General features: G+C 45.5%; 2 protein-coding genes across 2 annotated transcripts in view; one reads left to right on the forward strand and one right to left on the reverse strand.

The window, feature by feature from the left end:
• LOC107113392 (sec1 family domain-containing protein 2-like) overlaps positions 1-18706 on the forward strand; it is a 40998-nt gene extending 22292 nt beyond the window's left edge. Inside the window, exons 4-5 of the mRNA XM_015414719.1 lie at positions 12952-13071; positions 17853-18706. Coding sequence (XP_015270205.1) covers positions 12952-13071; positions 17853-17945 — 213 coding nt within the window. The 3' untranslated portion in view covers positions 17946-18706. The remainder of the gene's footprint in view (positions 1-12951; positions 13072-17852) is intronic.
• Positions 18707-22171: 3465 nt separating this feature from the next.
• The window catches only part of RASL11B (RAS-like family 11 member B), a gene marked incomplete at its 5' end in the record, with an annotated part of 6112 nt that continues 671 nt past the window's right edge, over positions 22172-27612 (reverse strand). The window contains 3 exons of the mRNA XM_015414720.1: positions 22172-23711; positions 24857-24933; positions 26757-26813. Coding sequence (XP_015270206.1) covers positions 23244-23711; positions 24857-24933; positions 26757-26813 — 602 coding nt within the window. The remainder of the gene's footprint in view (positions 23712-24856; positions 24934-26756; positions 26814-27612) is intronic.

Raw genomic sequence — 27612 nt, forward strand, 5'->3', positions numbered from 1 at the left:
CTGCTGTCTGCTTGCTTGACATTCACTAATGTACTTTCGTGGTGTCCGCTGACTGGAAGGAACCCTGAAGGAACGGGGCTAACTAGGCCATTTGGCAGAGAGAATAGCTGGGCTGGCTTCCCATGTGGGCAGCCATTTTGGAACACAACTGTATGGGTGGTGCTGTACATGGTAAGTGGTTTGTGTGATCGGCTTGCCAGATCGTCTGAGAGGATTTTAGTGATGCCCGTTTCCAAAACCGAAGGTTTTTTTAATTAGCCTGAACCAAATAGGGCAGTTACTCACAAAAACAGCTTGTCATGTGGAAGCTGATATGGCATAGTGGTTACAGTGTTGGACTGGGATCTTGGGAGACCAAGTTTTGAATGCCCACTCTGCCATGGAAGTTCATTGGGGGACCTTGGGCCAGTCATGAACTCTCAGCCTAGCCTACCTCACAGGGTTGTTTCTGTGAAGATGAAACAGGTAGGGAGTGTTGGAAGTGAAGGACTTTGCACTGTCTCTCTTAGCCTCAGACTTCAGAGGGGGACTATAGAGAGTCAGAGAGATAGATAGGCCAAGACTCTAATCATCCTTCCTTTCTACTGCTCTGATGCTATCCCTTTGTGGAGATTGCTACTCTCAGGGAATCTTCCTTCCTTCCGACCTGACACCTTCTCTCCACACTGTGCTAGACTTCTCCACCTTAACATCATGAGGACAGGATGTGCTTTCTGCATCTCTATCCATCCTAGCTAGTTAGACTAGAATGGAGTTCTTCACAATAATTGACTCATATTAGTTTTTCAAAAATAAAGAGGCTTTGTGTGTAACTTTGTTTCTTGTCGGCACCAAACCAGATAGACTCTGCTGCGTTATGTGCTTGAGAGCACTCTGCTAACCAAATAATCCTTCAGGGAGAACAATGTTGTAAATAACTAACAATAAATAAATATGGTGCTCCTCCCATTCATATGAGTGGATGCCTCTGTGAAGCAAGCTTAACTGTTTCTTGGGCATGTTTACTCAGAATGAGTCACACTATTTTAAATTACTCTTACTCAGTTCAGTTCAGTTGACCTTTATTAGCATAAAATACCTTAAAAGGGATTACTATAAATACTCTTACTCCAGTTTCGTGTGGAGTAGGATTGCAGCATAAATCTCATATGTACCATTAATTATGGAAAGCACAGAGAATCAGAGATTATTTGTATAGCGTTTTATTTAGCAAGCTCTTTGTTTCATTTTCAAGTCTTGGAAATTAGCAAAATCTTCCCGATTTAAGATTTCGAACGGAATTGCCAGGCAAAGTTGGATGTTAATAACCAAGAAACAGCTTTCTTGCTATGCCACAGATATAACATGCATGTAAGGTAAAGGTAAAGGTGCCCTTGCTCGAAAGCCAGTCGAGTCCGACTCTAGGGTTGCAGTGCTCATCTCCGTTTCAAAGCCGAAGAGCCAGCGCTGTCCGAAGACATTTCCATGGCCATGTGGCCGGCATGACTAAACACCAAGGCGCACGGAACGCTGTTACCTTCCCACCGAAGTGGTACCTATTGATCTACTTGCAATTTCTTGCTTTCGAACTGCTAGGTTGGCAGGAATATGCATGTACTGGTCCCTTGTCGGAGACTGGGATGTAGGGTTGCCAACTCCAGGTTGGAAAATTCCTGGATATTTGGGAGTAGAGTCTCAGGAGGGCAGGGTTTGGGGAGGGAGGGACCTCAGCAGGGTGTAATGCCATAGAGTCCACCCTCAGGAGCAGCCATTTTCTCCAGGGGAGCTGATCTCTGTAGTCTGGTGATCCATTATGATTCCAGGAGATCTCTGGCCCACCCCCGAGGCTGGCAACCCTGCTTAGGCTTATTTATGCACAGGGCTATTTTGGGGCAGGAACGCACAGGAACGGAGTTCCGGCTGGCTCCCAAGTTGGCCACGCCCAGCAGGAACTCATTAGCATAATAGGCCACACCCAACAGCAGACACTCATTAGGATTGGCTACATTAGGGGTGTGTGGCCTAACATGCAAAGGAGTTCCTGCTACCAAAAAAGCCCTGGGTTTTGACAACAAACAAGGTAAATAGAATTAACAAGCAAAAGGTGGGTGTGGCTGGATAACCACACTTCTGGTAACATGGGGGTGTGGCCTAATGTGCTAATGAGCTGTGCTGTCAGGGGTGTGGCCCAATATGCTAATGTGTTCCTGCTGTTGGGTGTGGCCTAGTATGCTAATGAGTTCCTTCTGGGCTTTTTCTACAAAAAGAGCCCTGTTTATGCACATCATACCTGCAGCATGTTCATCAGTATAGCTATTCAAGCACTGTTGCAAATACTGTGCTAGATTTTTTTTCACCACTGTCATTTATGGGACAAGAAAATCTGTGTTGAACACGGCTGGCCACGTGCTCGTTGTCTTCCTTTCATGTTGTCCTGCTGCTTTTGTCCACTTTCCCTTGCTATCAAAGTACAGGTCGTTCTCTTTTTCCACTGGTCGTACACCCTCCCCCACCCCCATTTTTGTTTAATCATATTTGTTCTTGAATTATGAAGTTGCACAACTCACGAGAGTGATTCACAGTCTTTGTCCGGGAAGGTGTCAGGCACGCAACTCTCTCATTTATCTCCCAAAGGAAAGCCCAGATTTCACTTTTGCAGCCACTGGGGGGGCGGGGGGGAGAGAAGAAAAGAAACAACACTTTGAGATGTGGGAGCTGGGAAGAAGCCGATGACGAAAGGCAAATCCACTGTAAACAGTGCAAACCGAAACCGCACACAGTGTAATTAGGAAATCCTGCAGTGCAGACACAAAGGCAGAGACGTTATCCAACCCCTAAGAAATGTTCTGTTCTGGGCAGGAAATCCTACCTATAAAGCATCCCCGAGAGAGACTCAGCAAATCATTCTTACAAAACCACTAATGGAAATTCTATGATTTTGCTCGACGACATCTTTTGTTGGCCAACTAAGTTTTCTAGCTAGGAGGTTCTGCCCAAACCCCCACCTCTCCGAGGCTTATCTAAAGTCTGCTTTTCTAACACAAATTCCTGTCCCTTTTCTCTTAGCAAATCTTAAATATAAACCAAGCAGTTTTCACAGTTAAAAGGCTTAGTCTGTAAGTATGATCCAAAAGCAAACCAGATAAACTGGTGCCAAATTTAAATCTAAATTTAGATATATAATTTTATGGTGTTGTAGTAGGTTAAGGCAGAAAGAGGACAAAAGGAAAACACAAGGATAAGCCACACTGGCCCACCTGTGAAAGGCATATCTGCTGAACTCTGAAGTAAATGTGGCATTCATACACACAAACATTTCTGAACTGCACTAGGATGCAGAGGTCGATTCGGGGGGGATCGCAGGGGATCGCAGTTCCCCCGGGTGAGGTGCGGGGGCGGGGCACATGACGAAGTCACGCTCCCTGCTTCCGGCCGCCCCGCTTCCGGCCCTCATTCAGCCAGGAGGAGGCAGGAGAAGAGGGAGGATAAGTTGCTTCCTCCCCGCCTCTCCCCACCCCTGCCTGCCTGGGGCCAGGGAGGGCCTTGGCGGGGCTTCCTCGCACTCCCGCTGGCCTTGCAGGTCCACCGCTGGGCCCCTGATGTCAGTGGGTGTGGCATATGCTAATGAGTTATGCTAATGAGTTCCCCTAGCTCTTTTTCTACGAAACGACCCCTGCTAGGATGTAGTGCTTGAACCGTTACTGCCTGGATGAATGATTCCACTAGGGTCTCACCTACGCAAGTAGGGGGAGGGAAATGAGGATGCACTGATGTTACTTCCTTTGAAACTGGAAGTGATATCATGGTCATGCTAGAATTTTGCAAAAATCCTAGAGACTGCCATGACATCACTTCTGGTTTTCACCAGAAGTTACATCCATATGCCAGCATGACACTGGCATGATAGTCCTAGGGATGCCAGACTCCCCAGTCACGGTGGGGGTCCCCCATTTTCAGGCCACACCTCTCCCCCCAAATTAACCTCCCCCAAAGGGAAGAAGGCTGGACATTAACCCAACTTGCCTACGTGACCCGGAAGTGATGTAGGGATGTTGGCGGTCAACACTGTGGTTTTGGGGCAAAACTCTATGGTAAAAGCTAATTCTACCATACAGTTTTTGCCCCCAAAGCCAGAGCATCCCCCCCACACACAATTCTCCAATATGCCTGTGTCACTTCTATGTCAGGTTAATTTCTGGCATTCCTCCCCACTCCCGGTAAGTGCACCCCCATCCCCCACCGGCTGCTCCAATGGACCTGGCAGCCCTAGGTAGTCCCCATCCCCTAATTGTTCCCTTGGATCGCTGGCTGTGGCCTGACAACCCTGGAGTCTACACATACTTTATTTTATCCACTTCATTGTAGCACTGACACAGTAAACTTACTAGTGTAGACAAATGTTTCCATTCCCACCAAATCAATCCATGGATAGCAGATGTCTCTTTGCCTCAGTCTTTCATCACCAGCTGGACATGAAGAAGACAGCTGGGGTGGACTGGCCACATACGTTACAGGAGAAATTCCCACTGTGCTACTGCTCTACTGGGCCTCTGGTACTCAAGTGCAACCAAAGCCCGGCCTAAACAAATTGTCAGCACCTGAGGGGTCACTTGTCTCAAATACTTCAGCAGCAATGAAGTTTAGTGTCAGCTCACCAGTTGCCTCCTCCTGTATTGCCATCAGTGTGTGGGAGAACGCAGTGGGTGAGCTGATATTGTCCATGCCTAGGGCTGCCAAGTGGGGGCGTGGGGCGGGTAAACCCCCGCTTTGGAGGCCCGATTTCTGCCGCCGCAGAATTGGGCCCCGGGGGGGAACTCCAACCCCCCCCCCCGAAGCACAGCGCGGCTGCGTCACCAGAGGTGACGCAACCACGTCGATCACATTGGGGCGTGGCCCCGATCGTTGGAGGGAAAACTCTATGGTTTTCCCTCCGACGATCGGGGCCACGCCCTCAACGTGATCGACGTCGCGCGTTACTTCTGGTGATGTGCTGGCGGCGCGTGTGCGCTTAGCGCGCGCACACACTCACAACAAGGGACGGCTCCCGGAGTGCGGCGAGGCTCCCCCACCGGTGAGTAAAATTCACTTGGCAACCCTATCCATGCCGCCTAGCTGAGTAGCCCTGCAGCACTGGCTTGTAGCACTGTCAGGGCCACTTGGCTTCACTGGCTCCAGAACCTTTTCAAATTCCCATCCTGCTCCTGGAGATATCAAAAGGAAATCGTTCTTGTCGCTCTGTTTTCTCCCCAACAGCCCCAATTGCTGTCAGCACCAGCTGCTTTTGGCAGATTTATAAATGGGAGCACGGAGTGGTTGGAGTCACTGCAGTTTCTGATTGTAATGTTTAGGAATCCACTCCAAGTTTTCTAGTCTGGAGGAGCTCCCACCCAGATTTTCCTTGCGGTCCAGTCTTTCCACAAGCTGAAGCCAGTCAGACAGCTAGAAGGGTTCTGGTAGGCCTCATGCAGTGTGGTTGTTTTTCTAGTGGAAGTTTTGGTTGTATGTGTGTGTTTTAAATGAAATCTGCCTGGAATACTGCCCTTCATTGCCATAGGTCTTTGAAAATCTTACACTAATCTGCATTGAAAATTAGGTGAAAAGGACACTCTTTTTGCATTTGCCAGTGCCGTTATTGTTGTTAACTAAATTATTTTGAGATGAACCTTAATAAATATGCAAGTAATACTTATGATATAATGGGATTTTCCAATAACACATTGGTTTTTAGAAGCGAATCCCATGAGACAACAACTGCTGAAAGCACTGGTGTGAACTACCTTGGAAAGAAAGTTCTTTGTCATAGTCCACCTCTTAATTCTTTAGAATCACAGAACTGGAGGAATGTCAGAAAACCCTTACTAGGATTGCCATGTTTGACACAGGGAATGCCTCTTGGACCAATAATATGCCTATCAAAGTGCTTTTTTTGCTCCTATCATTTGTTCAAGGGTAGTTGGGAGAAACCACAGTCACTACAATACCTCTTCTCACTAAGTTATTAAGGTTAATTTAACTTACGGAATCGGTTTCCACAGTAATTTATGGGATTCATGAACTCAAGAAGTAAGTGATCGCCATCAGTTTAGATGGCTTTAAAAAGGTTTCGGCACAAGTGTAGGGTGTTTCTAAGGCCAGTTACTGACTGTTCAGGAGCAGTACATCTCTGAGTACCAGATTCTGAACAGGTGTACCAGACGGTATAAGAGGGACTGCAGATGAGCTTCCAGAGGTTTCCTTGGGCACTGCGGACTAGGTTGACCTTAGTCAAATCCAGCAAGGATGTTCTGTACTGTATTTAAGGAAGAAAGGAATGTTTCATACCTGATACCCTGAACAGATCTTATGTATATATTGAATTTTGTCCTGTTCTTTCTCCAGTAATCCCAAAGGGGCATACATGGTCACTTCCCTTGAAAGCCTTCCCCCCCCCCAATATAATGACAGCATAAGGTTAAACAGAGGGATAGCAAGTGGTCCAAGGTTCCCCAAAGAGTTTTGTGGCTGAGCAGGAATTTGAACCTGTGTCCTTCTACATTCCAAGTCCACAATCCATCTGCTGCTTCATAGTGGCCCATAGATTGTGTACCACAAATTAGCAGCAATTACCCAGTGCATGATGCTTGCAAAACGAGGAAAGTTTGTAATGCCTCCTGAAAATGAGATATGCTGTACACTACAAGGGAATATGAAAACTCCCCAGATTCTCATGGAATGGAAATTCTACTGCACCTTCAACTTTGTGATAATAGCTTGCCCTGGAAAATTCTGTTTTCACTGTTTCAGCATGAAGTTCCCCCCCCCAAAGATGCTATATCTGCAAAACAGAGAACCCTGTGTAGCTTGGTTTATGAAATGAAACGTCTCCATCATACTCTAGGTCGTTACACAGTTAAGTTTGCATTTATATATTGTCCAACTGGGAGGGGGGGGAAGCCCTCAGCATAATTAAATAAGTGGCTCCAAAATCTCTTTCATGGCAGTTTTAATTGAAAACTTGCATGCCTAAGCAGTCTTATGTTTTAATATGCATTTCTGGAATTCATGGTTTGACTTTCAGACCTTTGAAAAAGGATACTTCTGTTATATGCACCATGTGTTTGAATGCAAGCTTATTTTGATTTAAGGAAAGTATTTCTTGAGACATTTTCTATGTTAGCCATGAGCACGAATGCATGTGCTGTTGAATGTTGCAAAAAATTGTGCAAGTTTTTTGCAAAAATTCTCTAGCCACCCATACGTATTGACACTGAGTTTCAAGTCACCCACTAATCTTGTGAAAGACAAGCAGCATTCAGATGCTGTATCTAAATTTTAGATTTCTTCTAGTCTAATAAGGGAGTCTACAAATGATCATGGCTGTAGTCATTCGCTGTGGAACTTTACATGGTTCTGAAGGTTAGCATCTCTGGCCTTTTTGTTGGGATACAGAAAATCTTCACTTGAACTATATAAGAAAAACTTCTAAATTTAGTGCTTGGAGTTAAAAGCAGAGGCAGGTGCTGGCCTTTCAAAGGCTCTGCTCTAGCAAGAAACATGATCAAAAACCTGGAGCCAAGTGAAATATTCACAATGCGGAAAGCAAAGGAGGCTGGCTTCCTCTCGTTAATGGAACAGCGCACACACACACACACACAAAAGGAACGAGGCTTGTTTCTAGCTAAGACAAATGCCAAATTTTAATGCAGTCATTTATTGTGTTGTGAAAGTGTGATAGAAAGCAGAGAGGTGGCACACACTTTCCATTGGTGCCTTGGGTATAGTGCAGTAGCCAGAATGTTGCATCTGACGATTGGCTGGGCTCCTATTTGGCGGGGGGAGGGGGGACGGTCTCCCTACTTTCCTGCTTGTATCTGCCTGTTACCCTGAAAGCTCAGAACAACTCGATCCTATGCAGATCCTATTAAATCTGTGGGTTTAAATGTACCTGTCCCATAAGACTGTACTGTTACAATATACTAATTAAAGCTCAGAAGCACCAGTTTCTTATTGGTTTCATGCATATTGGGTTGGAGCCAGTGATCTGTAGATCTTTCTCTTGCTCTTTTTTTCTCCCAGCAGTCCTCTAGACCCCATGGTTAAGGAGCCCACATGAACTAAGAGCCTCACAGGTCGGGGGACTGCACTGAGAGAGGAGGAGAAGGGATCCAGATTGCCCATCGTAGGTAGAGTTGCCAATCCCCAGTTGGGGGTGGGGGATCCCCCCATTCAGGGCTACCAGTAAGTGGGGGAGATAGCTGCTGGTTGCTCCATTATATCCTGTGGAGACCGGTCCCCATAGGGTATAATGGAGAATCAGTCTGTAGGTATCTGGGCCTCGGGGGGGGGGGGGCTGTTGTTTGAGTTAGAGACACCAAACCCCCCAAAAAAAAGTTTTAAAAAGATTGGACCAGGGAGGTCCAATTCTATGAGTCTCAAAAGAAGGTGCCCCCATCTTCCATTATTTCCAATGGAGGGAAAGCATTTAAAAAGGAATGTGGTCCCTTTAAATGCAGTGGCAGCTCACCAGGAACTCGCTTCAGAGTTCCCTTTCCCGGAGCCTCCCTCCCCTCTCCTGGAGCCTCCTGGTAAGTCCCCCGCCCGCTTGTCAGCCTCACCTGGCAACCCTAATCACAGGAGAGGAGGAGAGGGTGACTTCAGCCTCTTCTCCCACCTCATTTCCACCCACACGGTTCCTGCAACCTAAGAAGCCAACGTTCCCAAGGTTGGAAAGGACTGCTGGGGAGCGGGGAACAAGGGAAAGATCCTTACCACCCATGACTCACTGGATCTTCTCTGTTGCTTCTACATACTTTTATTATTTATAATCAAACGTGCCTGTGTATGCCAAGGCCCAGATTCCTTTGCTTTTAAAAAGGCATCTGTTTGTCCTGTTTTGCTAACATTACTGTAGTTGTTACGATATATAAAAATAAACCAATCTCAACAATTGCGTTTAAAATGCACTGCTATTTGGCCATTTGACCTTGAGGTATTAGCAGCCTGGAGCTTGAGGGCTGGATCTTCTCTTCTTACTTCCCACTGGAGTCTGAAATGGAAACTCTGAAGGGTGGAAGAGGAGGAGGAGGAGGAGGAGGAGGAGATTGGATTTATACCCCGCCCTTCACTACCCAAAAGAGTCTCAGAGCAGCTTACAAGCTCCTTCCCTTCCTCTCCCCACAACAGACACCCTGTAAGGTAGGTGGGGCTGAGAGAGCTCTGAGAGAACTGTGACTGACCCAAGGTCACCCAGCTGGCTGCATGTGGAGGAGTGGAAAATCAAACCCGGTTCTCCAGATTAGAGTCCACCACTCTTAACCACTACACCAAACTGGCTCTTTAAAGGCCCAGGTTTTAAATTCCACTAGGCACAGGGTGACCCTGGGCAATGCACTATTTCTCAGCCTGGGCTACCCCACAAGGTTGCTCTGGATCTAAAACAAGGTAAGGACAGATCCTTTGGAATAGGGCAAGTAGGGAATGTATAACATAACATACATTTCATATAACCTGCTGCAGAGCTGGGGGGAAGAGGGTGGGGGGGAAATTACCCCATAATGTTGTCTGTCTGCCCCTCTTTCCTGTTCCCTAGGTGGCCATTATCTGATTGCCAATTAGCTATGTTAATTTTAAACTCAGTATGGGTTCAAGAGCAGAGCATCTGGGAAGACTACTTGACTAGGATTTCGGGCTCACTAAAAACAACCTTGTTGACAGACGGAGCCACAACCAGTCCTTTTCGTGGAAAAGGGGAAATGAGCTTTTGAGGAGCATGAAACTGAAATCACGGGAACCTTCAGGCAGAGGTCTTAAATAGCGATGGCCGTAAATAGAAGACAGAATGGAAACTTTACTCCAGTTATCCAGAGCCACAAAACATGAAAATAAGCAGTGGTTTTATTTAGTTATATCCCTAAGGGAAGGCATTGTGTGGCATTTAAAATTTAAAAAGTCTGTTGGCACTATAACATACTGTGCATTAAAAAGAAATGTCTGGCTTTTCGTCAGCCATGTTCATGTCCAAATAAGAAACATCTTCTCTTGCCTCCAGAAAGCTATGCATGCAAGCATTCCAGTTGCTAATTTGGGGCATCACGCACTGTGAGTTGCCTTCATGACACATTCTGCATGGCCTCCCTGCTATTGGAATGGCTGGGGAAGTGGTCACGTGCATCATGTGACCCAAGAGCTGTACCCAGCAGCCCTTGCAGCATTCTTGTTAGGGATCCTGGGGAATCGCTCTTTGCTTTGCATGTTGCCATTTCATGTGGAGGCAAAATGTCTTCAGTCAGATGTACTTTGAAGACGACTGTAAAAGATGCTTCACCTAGTTGTGGAACTTGTAGTTTGCAGTCCAAATGCATGCAGTAAATCCCACTGTTAAAACACAAGTTATCGACGTGTGAAGACGGACCTCCCTAGGGAGGCTAGAGGAGGAGAAGTTTCTCCTTCATTCTTCTCCACATCCTAGCTGGAACATGCATGTCAGTTTGCCCCACCCATGTGTTAAATGACCACTGTTCTTTCCCCACTCCACTGCCCAACCCCACTGAGTGTGTCTTCACAATAATATATTCAGTTGCGGCTCTTGTTGAGATAATGGGAAGACTCAGACAGAGAAGATCTGTTGTTGGCAAAGATAGGGAACGTCCCACCTAGAAAAGGCTTTACGTAACTGGGACATAAAATAACCATACGTTATACTGAAACTTATTTGTGATTAATAACATTAAAATTATTAATAACCAGGGGTCATTTCCTGCAGGAGCGCACAGGAGCAGAGCTCCGGCAATAAAGAGCTCAGGGGACGGGCACATGCAACAAGCCCCACCCCCTGCTCCCAGCAGCCCTCAGTCAGAGCAAGAAGCAGCCAGGTAAGCTGCAGAGCTCCCCCCTGGTCTCCCGGTCCAAAACAGTCCAGTGGCACTTTTAAGACCAAGTTTTATTCCGGTACAAGCTCTCCCTCCTCTGCGAGGACAGATCTGCATGTCCCCCCCCCCCAATAGTTAGCAATCCAAAACAGTCCAGTGGAGCCTGAGCGGTGGGTGTTGCCTTCTGACACACTTCCGGTGATGTCAGGGTGTGTGGCTTATGCAAATAAGTTATGCTAATGAGTTATGCTAATGAGCTCCTGCACCTCTTTTTCTATGAAATGACCCCTGTTAATAGCTATTGCATTTTGAGGCCATAGCCACCATCCACATGCAGACTATAGCATGCTTAAGTTCAATAAGGTGAATGTTTTAAAATATATTTAAGATTATTGAACTGTAGCTTGTATAGTTTATGATACATGGCCATCTTAACTTAAACACTGTGGTCATGAAACTGTTATTTCCCCCCCCCCCTACAAATGAGGAGCTGATGCTGAGAGACTGACTTGACCCAAGGGCACTCAGCCCCTAACTGGGCTGCAGTTTGAACCTGAGTTTACCAAGTCCAGTCCTAATACAGGCACACCATACCAACAATAGCAATTGTAGTTATTTGTCTGCAGGGCGTTTTTTGTAGAAAAAGCCCAGCAGGAACTCATTAGCATAATAGGCCACACCAACAGCAGAAACTCATTAGCATATTAGGCCACACCCCTGACAGCACAGCTCGTTGGCATATTAGGCCACTCCCCCATGTTACCAGAAGTGTGCTCATCGAGTCACACCCACCTTTTGTTTCTTATTCTGTTTACCTTGTTTGTTGTCCAAACCCAGGGCTTTTTTGTAGCAGGAACTCCTTTGCATGTTAGGCCACACACCCCTAATGTAGCCAATCCTAATGAGTTTCTGCTGTTGGGTGTGGCCTATTATGCTAATAAAAAAAAAGGTGTAGCCAACTTGGAAGCCAGCCGGAACTCCGTTCCTGTGCGTTCCTGCCCAAAAATAGCCCTGTTTGTCTGATATAATTCATTAAGGTTCCTCTGCCGTGTCTTCCCCAAAAAGATGTTATACTACCAAAATTTATTTATTTATCGAGGCAGTTACTGATAGCTCTGTGGTACCTAAATTGTCTATACCCAATAGATACAAAAAAATAATAGCAATATTTTAAATTTTGTACTTACCTTGGTTAGAGGTTTTTAAAGAGTTATATTGTTATAATAACTTGGTAAATAAGCTTTACAAATACAAGCTATGAATAGTTATTGTCATATTTATATACCTCAATTTTCCATTACTGGCTTATCCTGTATTTGAGAGATGCTATATTGTATTTGTTTATTCCTTATTGCGTTTGTGGATTGTTGTTGTATAGATTAAAATTTAAAAATAAATTTTATATATTAAAAAAAACAAGGAAAAGCATACAAAGTTCTTCTGCTTAATTTCTTTTTCATTTATAATCCACCTTTCTGCATAACAAAACAATTCAAGATAGCATGCTTATGTATTTTTAGCATATGAAAAAGTATAAGCAACAAAATTGTTTGATTAGCCAGTGAGGTCTGGCAGCAATAGCCTTGTCGGGTGTGTTAACCTGTTCCCTACTCATCCATGGCATTAATTGATCACCTTGGACCTGTCACTCTTTCTCAGCCTAACCTACCTCACAGGCGAGTCATCAGAGTAAAAATGTATGCATGTACCACCAGCTCAAGTGGTTAAGACGCTGAACTGCAGGCTGTGGAAGGTCAGTAGTTCAGCAGTTCGAGACCCGGGTGCCGCAAGACGGAGTGAGCTCCCGTCTCTAGTTCCAGCTCCTGACAACCTAGCAGTTCGAAAGCAAGAAATTGCAAGTAGATAAATAGGGACCACTTCGGTGGGAAGGTAACAGCGTTCCGTGCGCCTTGGTGTTTAGTCATGCCGGCCACATGACCGCGGAAACGTCTTCGGACAGTGCTGGGTCTTCGGCTTTGAAACGGAGATGAGCACTGCAACCCTAGAGTCGGATTCGACTGGCTTTCGAGCAAGGGAACCTTTACCTTTACCACCAGTATGAGGTGTTTGGAGTAAGGACTGGATTAACATTCCAATAATTAATAATCCTCTGTTATTTTAATAGGTGAGTCGCCCTCACCCTAGCGATCATCCTTTGCTGATCATCTTCCTGGTTGGTGGAGTGACAGTGTCTGAAGTGAAAATGGTGAAGGACATTCTGTCAGCACACAAGCCTGGAGCACAGGTACAGAACTGTAAGAACAGAGACTGCTGGCTAGGAGTTAAGAACATCCCCATACTAAAGAAGCACCATCTGCTTCTGCGTGAATGCTGCATGAAAACGATTTTCTGTGGTCACAAAAACTTGATTTGTTTGTGGAACTGAAGCTGCCCACCAAACAGGACCTGATGGGGCAAATAACCCTTTTAAAGGGGAATATTCAAATCAGTGGCTGCGGTCCCACACACACGAAATAATTCACTTTTAATCCACTTTCAATGCACTTGCCAATTGGATTATTACTGTGTGAACTGGCAAAATCCGATTCAAAAGTGCACTGAAAGTAGATTGAAAGTGGATTATTTAGTGTGTGTGACAGCAGCCAGTCTTTCAGGTGCACAGGTCCACAACATAAGTGGTCTGATCTAGCAAAACAGAGGGACCTAAAGCAAGACCATCCTAGCTAGGAATGGCAGCAACAATACAGTTAGCATGAAAACCATGGGCACCTGAAGAGTAAGATTCAGCCCAGAGCTGAATTCTGGGACAATACCCACACCCAATACCCATCCAGGACTTTGTAGCCTGCCCCGAATCATTAGAGAACATAGCAAGGGTATTGTCAGGTTTAAATATTTAAGGAGTTGCTTGTCACAATCAATGTTTCCTCTAAGCTGTGGAGTCTTGTGAGCAAAAATTCTACTTTGTGAGCTCCTGGCATTAAAGTTGTGAGCCAGTGATTTCGCTGCTGCATAAATTAGTTTGCTCTGGAGCCATCCTTCCTGAGCGGAGACAAAAATGTATGAGCTGCAGGCTAAAAAACTGTGAACTAGCTCACACTGACTCAGCTTAGAGGGAACACTGGTCACAATGTTTGTAAGGCTCCTCTGACTTTAATCAGCTTTGGGTTGTAAGGTCTTCTCAGCATCTTTCAGTTTACTTTGTGTGTGCTTAGTTTAGAGATCTGTGAAGTCTCTTTCTCAGCCGGTGCAGCCACTAGCGACTGGTTCATTTATCTGAGAAGGATATTCCTTGTATGTGTATTTGTGTGTGTGTGTGTGTTTTCCTTAAATGCTTCTTTGGGGGATTCCAGATAAGATGTTTTACCCGCCACCCCACCCCACTTCTGTGGCAGATACACACATAAAATGTTTGTGCTCTTTAAGTGGAGTGCAAACAATCATGGTAAATCAGGCTGGCTGTATGTTTGATTAGTGAAAATGTCTGAGCGAAGGGGGGTCCACCTAAAGACCTGAACACCTCTGGGGCTGGAGAGGCTGCCTCCGGGCTGCTAATGGCATTCTTCAGCGAAGAGCTCATTCTGTCGTGCCTGAGATTTAAATGCCTTCTCTAGCAACACATTTTCATCTGATAGCTTGCCCCTTTTTTATTTTTTTTGGCATTTAAGTTCTCAATTATCTCCTTAGCATAGTGAATCAGATTACTTGCTGTCCCGGGCAGGGTACAGCGGTACACTAATGGACAAGTTAATCCAGGCTGCAAATGTGTTGCTATGGCTGGAGAGATAAGTGAAGGGTTAGTGACTGAGGCGAGTCAAAACTATGTCAGGAGGCTTTTCACTTAGCTATCGGAGCGGGATGGAGGCCGGACAAAGGAGTGACATAGAAATCTGGTATTGCTTTGCGAGGGCTTGACCCCACCAGTGACGGGTCCTCTTTTAAGAGGAATTCCAAAAGAATTCAGAAGGTATCCAGTGGCTTTCACTGTCACTTGCCCTTTGTACAAAGCTGTTATGCCAGAGGTTAGAGGGCTTTAGTGTGGGAGGGAAGGAGATTTCTGAAGGGGTAAAAAAGCTAATGGTTTTTCGCATCATATATAAAATTTCTGAAACAGTTGGATTTACCTGGCTTTTTCTAGCCCAGCTCTAAATCTGTGGACTGCCTCTTCAGGATTATGGTCTTTTCAAAGCTGTCGTTTTTAGAAGGTGTTTGTGATGCCTGGTTAAAACATTGATGTTATCGTGCCACTCCATTGAAATACTTGGTGTCCTCCCTCAATTAATGTCGGTACCTCTTTTAAACAGTAAGTGAATTAGGGATGTAAAACTGAAGCATTTTCAGCAGTACCAAACAGCCTGTCAACAGACTCTATTCACATGACAGCTATAAATTATGGTAATAATGAGGTAAACTTACTTGGGTTATCACCAATTAAAAATATCTCAGTTGCTTAAGCATATGAAGTTCTGATCCTTAAAAATCTGTTGCCTGATTAATTGGACACTGTAGTAGTTGGATAACCAATAGTCCAATCAAAATGCATTTAATTGGTTAAAGTGACTTGGTAACTGAAAGCTGACCAATGGTTGCAGCCCTTTTTTAAGGAATCAAAGGGAAACAAGCTTTGTTTTTCAGGTTGTGCTGATTACCTGTGAAAACATCTTAAAGTAAAGGTAAAGGTTCCCTTGCTCGAAAGCCAGTCGAGTCCGACTCTAGGGTTGCGGTGCTCATCTGCGTTTCAAAGCCGAAGAGCCAGCGCTGTCCAAAGACGTTTCCGTGGTCATGTGGCCGGCATGACTAAACACCAAGGTGCACGGAACGCTGTTACCTTCTCACCGAAGCGGTACCTATTTATCTACTTGCAATTTCTTGCTTTCGAACTGCTAGGTTGGCAGGAGCTGGAACTAGAGACGGGAGCTCACTCCGTCATGTGGCACACTCGGGTCTCGAACTGCTGAACTACTGACCTTCCACAACCTGCAGTTCAGCGTCTTAACCACTTGAGCCACTGCACAAATTCAGAATAACAGTTAAGACTACTTATTCATAACAATAGGAATATATTATATATTAAAGAAGTAAATGAGAATATTTTACGACAAACCTGCCTTAGTACATTTAATTATGTATGAAAACTAGAGGTTGCAATGCTTAATTGGTAGACTAACTAAATTTTAGTTGGGGACAAACTTTCATTCGAATTCATGCTTCATTTTTTGTTGGGAGTTTTTTTGGTGAACTATTACGAGTAGGAATGAAATAATTATTCTTGCTATCAATTAGTAGATTTTTTTGTTCAACAAACTATAAGGTATATTTCACTTCCTTTAGAATTTCAAAATGGAGAAGGTGACAGTGTGGTGATTTATTTCACTGCATGAATCCTTGAAAGGGGAGGTTGAGTAACCAACTCAGATTGTTCAGGTGCCTCTGATCCAAAGGCTGACCTTCACCGCCCCCGTATTGACAGGCAGCACATCCTGGAATGGAAGTGTCCAGAAGCACAACAAGATAACCTGGCAGCTAGGGGGTCAAAGAAGACGGGGACGGCAAAGGATGAGATGGTTAGACAGTGTCATAGATGCAAGGAACATGGAATCGAGCCAACTTCAGAGGACGGCGGAAGACAGGAAGGCCTGGCGTGATCTGGTCCATGGGGTCGCGAAGAGTCGGACTCGACTGTGCGACTGAACAACAAAAGGGGGAGCCTACAATGAGGCACAGGGAGTTGCTAGCTCGAGCTCCCTAAGTGGTATAGGGGAGGCGGTAAGGTTCTGGGTTCAAGACCTGCAGCACCTCACCCAGAGAGCATCAGATAGTTCATTAAGTCAACAACCTGATCCAAAGTGGGTGGAAGATTAACTTGTGGCTGTATTTCATTGGGCACGCAGTGCGGAAACTGGACTCCATTAAAGAGAAATTTATTTTAAGCAACAAAAAGAAACCATTGGAAACTTGAGCGATTCTAAGGAATTGCAGGTACTAACTGCCAAGGGATGTGGCCAGATACCGATCTCATTTTTATCCCGCCCTCAGAATGCTGTACATATTTATCCCCTCCCCCATTTTCCTTGTGAGGTAGGTTAGGGTGAGAGAAGGTGACTGCAGGCCCTCGTAGAGATAAGGAGAGGCCCGGGCCACTTCCATTTTTGAAGGGGGGGGGGCACCAAAAACATGAAGTTGGGAAGGCTAGTATTTCTGTGGCTACCAAATTAAGAGTTAACATCAAAAGTGTAGATTTGAGGCCCCCTGAGGATGTGAGGCCCCGTGCCAAATGGCTCTGCTGGGCACCCCTTTCAGAGGCCCTAGGTGACTGGCCTATGGTCTCCCTGTGGGCTTCATGGGGATTTGAATCCCAGACCGTCCTAGTCCTGGTCCAACATCCCTAACCACAACTCCATCCCCACATGCTGTACTCCGACCTGTAAAATGTGTACCAAAACTGTCCAAGCTACAAATTCCAAATGTTGCTGGTAATTTACAATGAATCCACTTGTAGCTGCATCAGCTGTAACTGTTTGCTGAGGAAGCACTAGCTTTAGCTAAGCTGTATTTGCCCACAGCAATGCAACCCTTTGTCATTAGATAAAATCAATAAAGTAAGTGAGCCTGACTCCTGGCTACCTCTTGAGATTGTGGCAAAGTTTAGTCTCTTTAATTGTACAGGTCTATATCGGTATATGGCCGCAGTAGCTCAGAGGTTAAGACTCTGAGCTGCAGACTGGAAGGTCTGTAGTTGGGCAGTTTGAGACCCAAGTGCCGCATGACGGCGTGAGCTCCCGTCTCTGGCCCCAGCTCCTGCCAACCTAGCAGTTCGAAAGCAAGAAACTGCAAGTAGATAAATAGGTACCGCTTCGGTGGGAAGGTAACAGCGTTCCATGAGCCTTGGCATTTATTCATGCTGGCCACATGACCATGGAAACATCTTCGGACAGCGCTGGCTCTTCAGCTTGGAAACGGAGATGAGCACCGCCCCTTAGAGTCAGATTTGACTGGCTTTCGAGCAAGGGAAACTTTTTACTTTACCTCTATATCAGTATATATCTTTTTTTCCCCCCTCTTCAGGTAATTGTGCTGTCCTCGGCGCTCCTGACTCCACATATCATTCTTGAGTTGATCTTTACAACAGACCATCTACAGCCGGACATTGGCATCTGAAGAGCAGAGAATCTGACCAAGTCGGGCATCTGGTTTGGCTTGCTGAAAATATTAAACAAAACCCTCGTCTTCTATCCTTCAGGGCATTCTACTAAAAATAAAATCACCCCTCGCCTTGATTCAGCCACTGGGAAGAAATGGATCTGATAGCCGTAAAGAAATTTACCTAGAACATGAAAGCACTTGAAAATCTTTTTGTTATGTCAGTGACGTCAATCCAGCATTACTTCTGTCTGCAGTAATATCATATTTAACTGAAGTCCTTTTATCTCCAGCTTGTTAACATGGACTGTTCTTGCTGACAACTGCCAAGAGTCAAGAACACCACAGATACCAGTTTCATAAGAACACTGAGGAACAATGAAAGAGAGCAGAAGGGTCTTCCATTTTTATAGCGAGTTTTCCTTCACTTTCTGCAGCAGTCATGTCAGTTGGCTGGCTTGCGATGTAAGCCATGAACGGCAGATTTAGTCATAAATGCAGTATTCCCTGACAGAAAGTGGACCTCAGTGGCTTCTTCACAGTCAAGTGGTGCAGAGGATGTTAAGTAGAATATTTGGCAGATTTTATAATAATAATCCATTTGCCAGTCAACAGGCATCTCTTCAGTAAGAGAAAAACCTGGAACAGCCTGGTAGTAGCTTTCCAAAAGGTCTCTGTCTCCCGCTGGTGCTTAGCTAAGTTGGAGATAAATACATAGCTCTTGATGGCTGACCATACATTTGTACATCATAAGCCTGATGGCAAAGTTTTGAGGGATAGGCAGCTGATTATCAAAACTAAGGTGTGCATTGGCTTTGGCATTATCAAGAGTGAATGGTTACCATTACAGTTAGACCAGTAGTTTATACATTTAGTAGAATCGAGAGGCAATGTTTCTCTTCTTCCACATGGAGGATTGCATGTCTGAGCACTTCCCTATGGGAAAAGTTCCTTTCATGAAGAAAGCTGGCATGTCAAAAAGGGTTCTGCTTAGTTTTCTCCCTAACACGCTAGTTTTCCATGTGAAGAGTGTTTTATTTCATTATATGTATCTAGTGGGCTTATAGCCAACTCGATCTCCAGGGCACAGGGTTGGTAACAGGATACTCTTTATACTTCCCTATGAATCCTTATTCCTCTCCATTCAAATGTACAACCACCTGAAGAGTCTAGTAGGGTAATCCAGGAAATGTTTTCCCACTTGATCCTGCCGAATGTATAAATTCGCCCATGGAATCTTCATGGGGGCAATGCAGGAAGTACCTTGCTGGTCTGATTTGCATGGAATATAATGGTTTCATTTCCTTGATTTCAGCATCTCTCTCTTTTATTATTGAGATACGGCATTACGGTTTGTAATACGTTTAAATGCCGAAACTTATGCCTGGGGTATTTTATTTTCTTACAGTTCGTTTTCTGAATAAATTATAGAATTGTTTGCGCTTAGTAAGTAGAGCCTGCCCCACCGAGCTAAAATTGAATTTTCCTTTCTTTGCTGGGTTAGCATTATATTATTTCATTTCAGTAGTGGCTGATTCTTTATAGCTATAGAATGTAGCCAAGCGCTGCCTTTTTTCTTCTTTTTTTTCCAGTGTAGCTTGTTCCAACCGTGTTGCATCGTTTCCATGTCACGGGGACCAGTCATTCAGGCCGTCTCCAACCTAACTTTTTAAAGTCTTTTCATTCTAAGCCAGAAAAAAACTTGAGCCGTAATTGCAAATTAGTTTCAGACCTCTTTATGGAGGGGGGGGATCAGCTTGAACCTGATACTTCAGCTAGCGGACAGGAACAAAGGCCTGTTTATAAAAGAGCATTCAGAAGGAGGGCAGTTACCTTTAAGGGGGGGGGGGGACACACACTTTTATGAATTTATGTATGCACTGGATGTGCCAGTATGGTTTCTTTGATAGACAGGTGACAAATCACTCCAAAGCAGAACTGTAAAGCTGTTTTATCTGAAGTGCTTAGGAAGGGGAAAGACAATGACAGTCAGTCTCCATAGTTACCATTCCATTTTTACCATACCTTGTTAATACTCTGGTTTTTTTTTAATTATTCAAGTAATAAAGCAGGCAAATCACAGAGGAAAAGATTGATTTCCCCTCATGTATCCTCCCTCAGAATCCTGGTAAGCTATCATGTGGATCAATTTTCTGTCCAACTAGGATCTATTGATCGATGGCTCGAGAACGTGAGGCAATTTCTGTCCTTGAGTCGTCAGTGCATTCAAGGTTGTTCATTTGTTTGTCTATGCCAAGCTTTCCACTTCAATCGGGACCCAAAGCGGCTTACAACATCATTCTCCCTCTACCTCATCCCCTTGTGGAGAAAGCCAAGACTTCACTGAAGCTTGGGCTCAGCTGTAGAACATAGAAGCGGGGGCCTGGTTCACAAGAACCCTCCAACGTTTGGTTGGGCTGCCATTTTTTGTTCTAAAAAGTGAAGTGCACTGTGCTGCTTCAGCATTTTAGAGGTGTTAGCCCTCCTTTTAATCTTTTGTGGACTTCAAGGAATGACAATCTCTGTTTTATCCCATGATAAAATAGCATCGATAGTGCACAGTGGTGTCTTTGTACTACCAACTTCACAATATGCACTGTCAGTAACAGCCCATCCCATCAAACAGATTCTGCCTTCCCCACTCCCCACCCCACTGGGAGCAGGGCCCAAATCAAACTGGAAACCAAGGGGGCGTGTGTAATAAGAACATAAGAGACGCCAATGTTGGATCAGGCCAAAGGCCCATCCAGTCCAACACTCTGTCACACAGTGGCCAGAAATACCAGTGCCATCAGGAGGTCCAGCAGTGGGGCCAGGACATTAGAAGCCCTCCCACTGTTGACCCCCCCCCCAAGCACCAAGAAGACAGAGCATCACTGGCCCCAGAGTCCCTATCTATACCTTGTGGCTAATAGCCTCTGCTCCATATGCTTATCTAATTCTGTTTTGAAGCCGTCCATGCTTGTAGCCACCACCACTTCCTGTGGCAGTGAATTCCATGTGTTAATCACTCTTTGGGTGATTTTCTCTCTCTGCTCATTCCCACACTCAGCATCCAAATCCTGCCCTGAAACAAAAGCCAACAGGCACGGACGGTGGCACCACATCTTCAGGAACTTACATGCCCACATTTTGGATATTGAGTCACAATGCAGAAGAGTTTTTCTGGAGTACCACCAGTGTAAGTATTCAGCCTAGATCCATGCTTCATGTGCAGTAGCATTGAGACCATCAGCACTTGGCAAGAGAACAGTGCTCATGTTCCAGCCCTTTATGAAGTCCCGTGTGCGATTCAGAAACTGTGCGTGAAACCTCTTTTCTTCTGGTCCAGAGTAAAGCTGAAAGAGAGTGCGGGGCTGTACCCCGTGGCAAGTACAAGATCTTAGGGGCCATGGCAGGGATCTCCTATGACAGTGCCACTAAAAAGGTACAGTGAGGGCAAACGGCCATTTGAGAGGCAGGCGGCTTTACAGGGGAGTTGCGAAGGTCTGTTCGTACGGCAACATCTGTGATTAGAGGAAGGCTCCGTCTCTTAAGAGTAGACAAACAGTGATCACCTATATGTGAAATCACAGACTGTTGTGGAGGAGATACAAAGTGAACTGGGACTGTGGCTCTGAATAGCTTTACCATTTCCCCACCAGGATTAACCCCTCCCCTAGTTGCTTTTACCCACGAAGACGGGTTCCTGTACTGTACCTATCCCTGCCCACCACAACTCAGAATGCAAATTCTGTTGGGAGAAATTACATACATATGTGCCGTCAAGTCGCAACCTAACATATGGCAACTCTATCAAGGGGCTTTCAGGACAAGTGAGAAGCAGAGGTGGTTTGCCATCGCCTTCCTCTGCAGTCCGTCATCCAAGTACCAACCTGGCTTCACTTCCAAGATCTGACAAGATCTGTGGTGCCTTCCCTCCTGAATTGGAGATTTGGCAAAAGGTGTCTGCCTGACACCTGTCTGACAGCCGATTACCGTTCCCCCCCCCCCATGAGTGCTTTTCAGCTTGAATGAAAACTGCAAGAGACCCACAAAGTTTCACCTACATGATAATGTGCAATTTTGGCCCTGTAAGCAGGCATTTACCCATATAATTTTATATTTTAAGTTCCCTTTATTTGTTTAATAACTTTAGAGTGATTTTGATGGTTTTGGAGGCAAAACAACTGCTTGCCCCCTAACCCCTTCCTCATCTTTTTGAAAACCTGGAAATAAATAATCACAACCAGAAAATCCTTCTGTTATATTTAATGCTGAAACAATGGAGAAGTTGTGTTCCACATAAAGAGCTGCTATCAAGTAAAAAATAAATAAGTTAACATCTTAAGGGGGAAAGCACAGGCGAGTTCTGTTTTGTTTTTTAAAGTGCATTGGTATCAGGCTCATAGCCCTTGAAACTCAAATCCTGTCGATTCTGTGAACCAAGTCTGACCATTCAGATTCCGAAAACACAGCTAAAACCACCAGACTTAACGCCAACAGCGAAAGATCCCACATGCTTTCACTGGAAAACAGTTCAGCCAAGAAAGATCAGCCTCACAGACCACAGCAAACAATCTTACTGGACTGAGATAAGAGAAAATCACATCTGTGCCCAGAGCAACTAAGTGAGGATTTACAATAACCATCAGTCAATCCAAATCAAAAACGTATCTGAAAAGCCACAACGTTTTCATCATATTATCAGTCTCTGGAGAGTGATCAAGACAACACTATCTTAGATAATCACACTCTAAACAATATTTGTAGTACAAAACATCTGCAGTCATACAGTCAATAATGCCCATTTTGTTTTACACTGATGTTTCATTTGGCAAAAACAGTGTGACATTTTGTGCTGAACAGCAAGTTAAAAAAGCAACTTAAGGCTCTGGTGAGCACTAGGGGGAGTCAACCTTCATCCAATATCAAAGACAATAACACAGTGATGTAAAAACACAACTTGTTTTCCACTGAGATGGCAGCCAGAGAATCTCTTCTCCGCTCCACCCTCTGCAGTTTCAAGTGAAAGGATAATACATTGTTCATAATTATCCAAATTCTACCACAAAGCATGAAAATGTCCATTCAGTCAAAAAGTTCTATTTTTCAATGTGAAAATCCATGTTCTACCAGCTCTTCAGGAGCTTATTTGGGCTTCAGTGTTTTCCCTCCACTGCACAACATTTTTATGTTGACAGCTGTTCAAACAACATCTGGACACTCTCCTTTGCCTTTGCGGGACACCATAGTGCCATAGACTTAACATTCCCAGACAGGAACTGTAGGAGTGTGCATTGGGAGGGGGAAACCCCACCCATTTAGTCTGATCTTTCAGACGGAAGTGACAGTTCTCACTTTAGCGGATAAGGCTTGCTTAAACCTTCTCTTCAGGTCCTGCATGTTGGGTGACTTTGGTCTTGGAATGAGAGAGGTTCTCCTCTTCTCTGGGGTGCTGACATACGGTTGCTTGCAGACACCTTTACACAGGCTATGAAAAGCACTGAAGACCTCCTTGTAGTTCTCGCTGACGGACACTTCATAGAAAGTACAGCCCAACATGCTGGCCAGCTGGAGTCCGTGTTGGGGTTCTACCTCTTTAACATGGAGGAGGTCGGCTTTGTTGGCGATGACCACCACGGGCACTTTGTTCCCGGGGTGCAGCTGCCGTATGTGCTGGTGGAAGTGACTGAGCAGTTCGTAACTTTTGTAGTCTGTGATCGAAAAGACTATCACCACGGCATCCGCCCACCGAATGCATCTGTTCAGCTGTTCGTTACAGTCCAGGCTGTGTCCGTGGATCTGAAAAAGGGGGATTGTGGGTAAGTTATACGGTTGCAGAGGAAGAACTCAAAGCAAGTAGCTTGCAAGCTGCAAACTTTATGGGATGGCAGGGACACAGCGTTCCTGAAACCTTCATTCATGTCCCTTTCATAACGTTTGTTGATCCAGCTGCAGGAGGGGGAAGAAAACCTACACTGTTTTGAAATTTGCCATATTCAACTGACCTGAGAAGTACTGTATTGGGGGGGGGGAGAGACTTTGTGGTGCCACAGAATGGGAAATTAACTGGCTAGACAGCTCGTCTGGGGAGGGGTGGGGGGGAGCAAAGATATGAGCTGGAAGCATTTAGAGTTGGAGAGCTGCCCAGTTCAAAAAGGCAAAAATTGACCTTATTCGTGGCTATACATTCAAACTTTCCGTAACAGATTAACTCCTAGCAAATTTTAACAAACTGGGCTGCCAGTTCTGTGACTTTTTTTAGTTTCTATTGTGTGTGTCTATGAAACTAACGTTTATTACGCTGTAGCAATAAAATTTCTCTCTAGATTTCCAACACACTTTGCTAGCACAATAAAAACCAAGTGTTCCTGCATCTGCCAAGGGACTGTTCTGAACACATTAGCCAGTAGATCTCTGTATATAAGAAAACCAGCCCTCCCAAACAAGCCTTCTGTGTCTTGAAGTGGACAAAACTTTCATTGAAAGAGTGGGTTGTTTTCTTTTACTGTCAGGGGACTATACACAGAGCATATATCACGGTCTGACTGTTTATAACACAAATGACTACCTCTCCTGCTCTTAGCACCAAAATGGGCGGGGGGGGGGAGGGTTCACCTCTGCTGCAGTCCGAGGCGCAGTTACTTTGGGCTGGATCCAGCCAACTTTTTCACTCAATTTCCCCCCAGTTCCCCTTTTTTAACACCCCGTTTCACATGGTTATTGTCCATGCAAGTCCCATGATTTCCAGCATAGCCTTTTTGGTGCTGTCGAGAGACCCTTCCTTCCATATTCACCAGTGGAAAAACTGATAGGACCCAGCCACATGGGTGCAAGGTCCAGTGCCTTTAGTGTGACTTCTCAGTAAACACGTATGGGAGCATGCTGCCATAAGAAGTACCCCAAAAAACGAAGCAGCATTTCAAACTGCGGGAGGCTCAACTCACCTGGACGCCTGGCGTATCTTGGACTTGGATCGCAAGCATCTCTCCGTCAATTTCAATTTGCCTGCTGTACAGATTACCTAGCAACGGGAATAAATTTTGTTACTCTAAATTCACAGATGAGCAGCTGTAACACGCACAATAGCTGTTAAGCGTAAATGCATTAACCTCCCACATATAGGACCGAATTAGCAACACAGATAACAGGGCCAAGACAAGAGTGGTTTATGTAGGCCTGCTTGTGAATTTTAATTGTATAAGCAACTTGGTAGTAACTTTGGGAGCAAAAGGGTTTTATGAGCTGTCTGGGACCCTTTTTACAGGAGATCTAGGTACGCTCCAGCCATAGTTAAAGCACTTGTGAGTTCAATTACTCCAATGCCAGGGTTAAGCATATGTTTAACTCTCCTATTCAAATAAATGAGTTGGATTGATTCAGGTTCTCTACTAGTGAAAAGGGGAGGAGGGGAGACTCCTTTGACCACAAAAAAGGGCTGTGCTAGGAATCATGGGGCTCGCATGGGCAAAACCCACGTGGGAGAGGGGTTGTAGTAAGGAAGAAAATGGGATGCTATTAAGTGAAAAAGCTGGTTGGATCCAACTCAATGGCACAATTTGGCTGGAACAGTCTCCATTCTTCTCCATTTTCTTCACCATGATGGCCTCTGCTTAAAAGTTCCCTGCTAGCTGACCTGATGGTTTTAAGATACCAAAGGGGCATATGCTAACCTGTTCCTATCTGAAGCAGAAGGGCTTCTGGGGAAGCAATTTCTAGACAGTGGACATTTTTCTCAGGTCATTTGACCTACACAGGCCTGCTCAGTTTCTCTTAAATTGGACATGGGTTAAAAATAAACTTTACAGTCGCGTGATAGAAGGGGGGAGGGATGGCACTAGAGGTGGTCCTACGGCTCTGTGGTAAAGCATCTACTTTGCATGGAGGCGATTCCAAGTTCAGTCCCTGGCATCTCCACTGAAAAGGATCAATTAGTAGGTGATGTGAAAGCCCTCTACCTGAGACCTTGGATAGCTGCTGCTACTCAGACAGTCCTGGCCTTGATAAGACTCAGTATAAGGAACCTTCATGTGTCCAGGACATTTTCATCTAAGAGATTTTTAAAAGTGTGTATGACTGATTCCAGGTTATTTTTGATTATCTGCTAATCTGCTGAAACTGGAAGTACATGCTTACTACTGCACAGAGGAACTCCCTCCCCTAGTATACTTAAGCAGACTTGCATACATTCACATACATTTGCAGGAGTGGCCCATGCACTGAACAGAACCAGAAAATCTCTCTTCCTTGGGTACAGACTGTTTTGGAAGCTGATCTACAGGGTATCGGAGGGGGGGGGGGGGCTTTGACTCTCTTGTTTTTCCTGGCGCACAACAAAGCACTCTGGATTTAAATCCAAATTCGTTTATACAGCTAGTCCTGACCACATATAAAGACAGGAGTGAAACTAGATTACAGGGCTTAAAACCGGAACCACTCAACTAGAATTAATCGTATTGTATGGGGCCGGGATAGAAAGATGTGTGCCAGGATGGAAAATGAGGGAAAGACTTTAAAAGTCCAAGAATGCACGGGAGCCGACTCCCTGCTTTGGCCAAGATGAGAATGAAAATGACAGAATGGCTTTGCCCTGTCAAGGCTGCCCTGGTTAAAATGAGGCAGCACGCGATTTCTTTTTGTTCTCTCGAGAACATGATGAATAGACCCCCTAATGCTGCGCGTTCCCTGGCAGACACTGAGACAGTGAGAGCAAGTCTTCCAAGCCCAGTCCTATTGTACGGTTTAGTTTTTCAGAGAGTGAAAAGAGCAAACCGCTCATTGGTCAGACCACAACACAATACCAACCTGTGAGCACAAAAGTATGGAAGTTAACGTGCCAGCGCTTACCTGCATTGCGCTCGTAGTCCCCGATGAATCGCTTTGTGAGAAATCTCACCACCAGAGCTGTGAAGAACAGAGAAGGGGGCCAGATTTAACATCAAGAGTACCATTTGGCACTGAAGGTTTTACCAAGCCTGTCCCCACAGCCGAGCATGGAAAACGGAGGGTATCAATTTCTAACACTGCACCGTGCACGACAGCCACAACTAACGGATCAAACTCCAGTGTGAGGCTGCAATCCTAAGCATATTGACTAGGAAGGGCCTTGCACTCTGCCTTGCGGAGCTTAAGTTTCAGGCTATAGAACGGAAGCCCCCTCCCCACAATTCCTTTCTTCCAAAGGAGGGATGACAGACCTTTCAGCATGTTTCTAGGCAGGCTCCCCTTTCAACTCTCAAATCCAAGGAACATGCAAAGGGGTGCTTCGGCACAGACCCCCGTGCACAGGACTGGGGATGGATGCCCGAGGAATGGCAAGCCACTGTCCCTCTCGTGGCTCTTCAGTCTCCATTCCCAGTCCGGCAAGTTTCTCTCTTTGAAAGACAAGCTCTTACTTGGTCCGTAGCAGCCCTCTTAACCGGGCAGAGTTGCTCCAGTCTGAGTTGAGGGGTGATGGGCTCGGAGGGGGGCAACTCTGGCGTCGCTGGGTCCCGCAGCCCCTCCCTGACCGCCAGGGCCTGCCCATTCGCCCCATGATGCCTCTGCAGCGACCCCCATCCCAACTCCCCGCTTGGGGACCGAATCGCCGACACGACGGGGCTGGAAGGCGTGGGGGGGGTGAGGAGCGGAGGGTCGGTCCCCAGTCTGGCTTCCCTTCCCTGCCGTTGCCCAGGAGGGCGCAGACCCCCGTCCAGGTGATTCC

The sequence above is a fragment of the Gekko japonicus genome, unplaced genomic scaffold, assembly GCF_001447785.1.
Source record: "Gekko japonicus isolate JY-2015 unplaced genomic scaffold, Gekko_japonicus_V1.1 scaffold1375, whole genome shotgun sequence".
Classification (NCBI taxonomy): Eukaryota; Metazoa; Chordata; class Lepidosauria; order Squamata; family Gekkonidae; genus Gekko; species Gekko japonicus.